The sequence below is a fragment of the Wyeomyia smithii genome, chromosome 2 (genome assembly GCF_029784165.1).
Source record: "Wyeomyia smithii strain HCP4-BCI-WySm-NY-G18 chromosome 2, ASM2978416v1, whole genome shotgun sequence".
Taxonomy (NCBI): Eukaryota; Metazoa; Arthropoda; class Insecta; order Diptera; family Culicidae; genus Wyeomyia; species Wyeomyia smithii.
The window spans coordinates 239,186,462-239,191,299 of NC_073695.1; the positions used below are offsets into that span (position 1 = coordinate 239,186,462).

Consider the following 4,838-nt stretch of genomic DNA (forward strand, 5'->3'; position numbering starts at 1 on the left):
ATGAAAAATAGAAGAGAAAAAGAGGTAAAAGGAGAAGAGAAAAGAGAAGAGAAGACGGCAGAGAGAGAAGAAAAGAAGAAGAGAAGAGAAAAGAGAGAGAGGAAGAAGAAGAGAGTAGAAAAGAGAATACAATAGAGAGAGGAAAAAAGAATAGAAAAATAATAGAATAAAGAAGAGAAAAGACAAGAGAAAAGAGAAGAGGAAAAAGAAGAGAAAAAAGAAGAGAAAAGAAAGGGAAAGGAAAATAGGAGAGAAATGAGAAGTAAAGAGGTAAAAGAAGAGAAAACAGAAGAGAAAAGGAAAGAAAAGAAAAGAAAAGATAAGAAAAGTAAAGAAAAAAAAGAAAAGAAATGAAAAGAAAAGAAAAGAAAAGAAAAGAAACGAAAAGAAAAGAAAAGAAAAGAAAAGAAAAGAAAAAAAAAGAAGGAAAGAAAAGAAAAGAAAAGAAAAGAAAAGAAAAGAAAAGAAAAGAAAAGAAAAGAAAAGAAAAGAAAAGAAAAGAAAAGAAAAGAAAAGAAAAGAAAAGAAAAGAAAAGAAAAGAAAAGAAAAGAAAAGAAAAGAAAAGAAAAGAAAAGAAAAGAAAAGAAAAGAAAAGAAAAGAAAAGAAAAGAAAAGAAAAGAAAATAAAAGAAAAGAAAAGAAAAGAAAAGAAAAGAAAAGAAAAGAAAAGAAAAGAAAAGAAAAGAAAAGAAAAGAATTAAAAAAGAAAAAATGAGAAAGATGAGAAAGATGAGAAACACGAAGAGAGAAGAGAAAAGAAAAGAGAAGAGAAAATAAAAAAAAGAAGAAAGAGAAGAAAAAAGAGAAGGTAGAATAGAAGAGAACAGAAAAAAAACGAGATAAGAGTAAAAAGAAAACAAGAAAAAAAGAATAAAGAAGTAACACGAGAATAGATAAGGGAAGAAAAGAGAAAAAATGAGACCAGAGAAAAGATGAGACCAGAGAAAAGAAAGAAAAGAGAAAAAAATTAGACTGACGAAAGAGAAGAGAAAATAGAAAAGAAAAAAAAAGAAGAGAAAAGAGAAGAAAAAAGAGATGAGAAAATAAAAGGAAAGAGAAAAGAGAAGAGAAAAGTTTAGAGAAAATAAAAAAAAGAGAAAGGGGAAAAAAGCTTAAATAAATGAAAACAAAACAGAAAAGAGATAAGAGTAAAGAAAAGTGAAAAAAGGAAAAATAAGAAAAGAAGAGAACGAGATAAGGGAAGAAAAGAAAAGAAGAAAGAAGGAGAGAAGAGATGAGATTAAAGAAAAGAAAAACAAAATAGAGAAGAATGAAAAGAAGAGTAAAGAGAAGAAAAACGAGAAGAGAAGAGGAAAGAGAAGAGAAAATAGAAGAGAAACGACACGAGGAAAAGAATACAAGAGAGGGTTAAATAGAAGAAAACAGGAAAAAGAGATAAGAGTAAAGAGAAGAGTAAACAAAAAAAAAGAGAAAAGAACAAGAAGAGAAAGGAACAAGAAGAGAAAAGAAAAGTCGAAAGCGAAGAGATAAGATTAGAGAAAATAAAAGAGAAGCTACTAGAGAAAATAAAAGAGAAAGGAAAAGATTAGAAAAATGAGAGAAGAAGAGGAAAGAGAAGAAAAAACAGAACAGAAAAAAAGAAGAGAAAAGAGAAAAAAAGAGAATGAAAAAAGAAAAAAATTAAGAGAAAATTGGAGAAAAAAGAGAAGGAAAGAGAAGATATATTATTAGATCAAAGAAAAGAGAAGAGAAAAGAGAAGAGAAAAGAGAAGAGAAGAGAAGAGAAAAGAGAAGAGAAAAGAGAAGAGAAAAGAGAAGAGAAAAGAGAAGAGAAGAGAAAAGAGAAGAGAACAGAAAAGATGAGAGAAACGAGAAAATGATAGAGAAAAAAGAGAAAAAAAAAGAAGAGAAAGAGTAGAAAAGAAGAGAAAAGAAAAAAGGAAAGAGAAGATTAAGATCATTGAAAAGAAAAGAGAAAAAAGAAGAGAATAGAGAAGAGATAAAGAAAACAACAGAGAAAAGAAGAGAGAAAACAAAAAAAAAGAAAAAAGGAAGAGAAATTTAAAGAAAAGAAAAAAGAAAAGAGAAAAGACGTGAGAGAAGAGAAAGAGAAGAGAAAAGAGAAGAGAAAAACGAAAAGAGAAAAGAGAAAAGAAAAAGAAAAGAGAAGAGTAAAGAGAAGAGAAGAGGAAAGAGAAGAGGAAAGAGAAGAGAAAAGAGAAGAGAAGAGGAAAGATAAAGAGAGACATTAAGCTCTGATTGGGAGGCTTCAATAAAGCTTAAAAAATAATGAAATTCATAACAAGGTCGGAAATATTCATAACAAAATATGATGCCATAATTGAGCCCTAAAATGATTTCTAAATAAGCTCAAGAATGTGGGAAACACGAATCTATAGGTAGAAAAGTGCTGCAATAAAAATCAACCCAAATAGAGTGAAGAAATGTTTGCAAATATCAGAAAAAAAAAATTAAAAAATGAATATCCAAACTGCGAATAAGAAGCGGTTTTTTCTTAAATTCACATTGAAAACATGTCAATGTCAAAAAACGCATCAAGAAATCAGGAAAAAATTGAAAAAATGCAAATTGAAAATTACGAAAAAAGTTCTAAATAAAGCAGGGTGAAAAATAAATATAATAAAAAAATTCCAAATAAAGATCAAAAAAACGACAAACTCCTCTAAAGACCAAAAAATTCAACAGAAAAAAAGCCACAGAAGCCCAAAAAAGAAAACGATCTAAAATTGAGCTCTAAAATACAAAGAAAATAAAAGTTTCATCTTCTTTGAAATACGAAAGCGGCAAACAAATTTTGCTAAATTGAGCTTTATAAAATAAAAAAACGAGAAAAAAGAAGAAGAAAAAAGAAAAGAAAAGAGAACTGAAAAAAATGAATGGAGAAAAGTAAAAACGATAATAAGAGAAAAAAAAGAAAGAAGATAAAAGAGATAAGAAAACAGAAAAAGAACTGAGAAAAGGGAAGACATGAAAGAAGGAAATAAAAGAACACAGAAAAGATAAGCAAAGAGTTAAAAGAGAGGTAAAGATTAGAGAAGAAAAGATAAAAGAAACGAAAAGAGAAGAAAAAAGAGAAGAGAAATGAAAAAAAGAAAAAAAAGAAGAGAAAAAAACAGAGAAAAAAACAGAGAAAAAAGAAAAGAAAAAAAGGCAAAAAAGAAGAGAAAAAAGAAGAGAAAATAGAAGAGAAAACAAAGGAGAAAAGAGAAGATAAAAGAAAGGGGAAAGGAAAATAGAAGAAAATAAGAAGAGAAGAGGTAAACGAAGAGAAAATAGAAAAAATGAAAAGATGAGAAAGATGAGAAAAACGAAGAGAAAAGAGAAAAGTAAAGAGAAGAGAAAATAAGAAAAAGAAAAAAAGAGAAAAGAGAAGAAAAAAGAGAAGGTAGAATAGAAGAGAACAGAAAAGAAACAAGATAAAAGTAAAAAGAAAACAGGAAAAAGATAACAGAGAAGCAACACGAGAAAAGGAAAGGAAAGAAAAGAGTTTGAGCTTTATGAAATAAAAAAAACACTTCCAAAAGTTAGAAAAAGTGTTATTGCATTTAATCCCATAAAAAGTTCTGAATGATGGTAAAGCTCAGAATCGCGAATAATTGCTTTCTAAGGCTAAAACAGCCTGAAATGGTAACGATCGCAAATTGGGATCAGGAAGACGATGAAGCAGACAAGAAAAAGCAAAAAAAGATCAAAAACTGAGTTCTGAAATACGAAAAATGCTTACATATCAAAAATATCCTGCGATAAAAATCCTTAAATCCATGAAACTGCTCAGAAACTCACACAGTAGCAGTTTTAGGGTGCTCAGTAATCTTTATTTGCCTTTATTTATTATTTTAAGGACAACGATATTACATCTATTCGTTAAACTGATTATATGTTTTTACATGTTCTAAAACTTCGCCGAATATCTCTTAAGGGGTTATATACCTTTTTAGTTTTCAAAAAACCGGAAAATTTTTTATTACATTATCTTCAAACACAACATCTTGAGAACATTTCCACAAATTTTCATAAAGATCTGAGCAATAGGAAGAAAGATAGAGCGATTTGCAACACGCCTCGCCACGGCCGCATAAGCTAAACTTGAAACTTTACACGCGATAATCTCGGAATAGTTTTTTTCCGGAAAATGACTTTGCCGTGATCATGATTGCGGGAAAACTACTGAACCGATTTCCTTCATCTTTTTTTTTAAATTTTCGTTATAAAATTCGCCGATCCTTGAACAATCGCTTTTTGAAAAATACAGTTACATTTTGCCGCAAAAAAAAATGTAATGCAATTTTTTGCGCTCAAAACGTGCATTTTTTGGGAAAATCGTTCCCGTTTGCACTGAAAACAAAATACTCATAAAAGCGATCGTTCAAGGACCCGGCACAATTCTAAACTAATGAAATAATATGAGTTTTTTGATTTCGGTTGATCCGCTGAGTCTTCATCAGGATCACCGCAAGCCTCTGCAAAAAAATGGCGTTTCGGGGAAACGGCCATTACTCCAGTAATACTTGATATATCTCAAAATCAAACGTATTTTCTTGTTATTGATAAATTGTACTTTCAGAAAAATATCACTTTGATGCAATGAAAATGGTGCTATGCACTTAAAAATAAATTCAAACTTCCCTTATTTTTCTCGACCAAAAAGGTATATAACCCCTTAACACAAAAAAGTTTCTGGATTGTAATAAATAAAACACAGCAGTTTGCTGTGTTGAGCTAAACTTTAAGTAAAAGCATTGACATCATGGTTCCACTTGGCACTTGCTTCCTTTTCCCCTTTACGTTCTTGAAGTTATTGGCAAAATATAAATCAAACTAAAATTTGCTATAAATTTGTAAAAATGTATCCCTT

At 29.3% G+C, this 4,838-nt stretch overlaps 1 protein-coding gene across 1 annotated transcript; it reads left to right on the plus strand.

Moving 5' to 3' along the window:
• On the plus strand, window positions 1-2,126 carry LOC129720492 (uncharacterized; the record flags this gene model as incomplete). Its single annotated transcript, XM_055671973.1, is given in 4 exon segments — window positions 1-157; window positions 1,161-1,283; window positions 1,364-1,368; window positions 2,067-2,126. Coding segments are annotated over 4 exon segments (345 nt in total), but the record flags the coding sequence as incomplete, so codon positions are not given.
• Window positions 2,127-4,838: the final 2,712 nt, after the last annotated feature.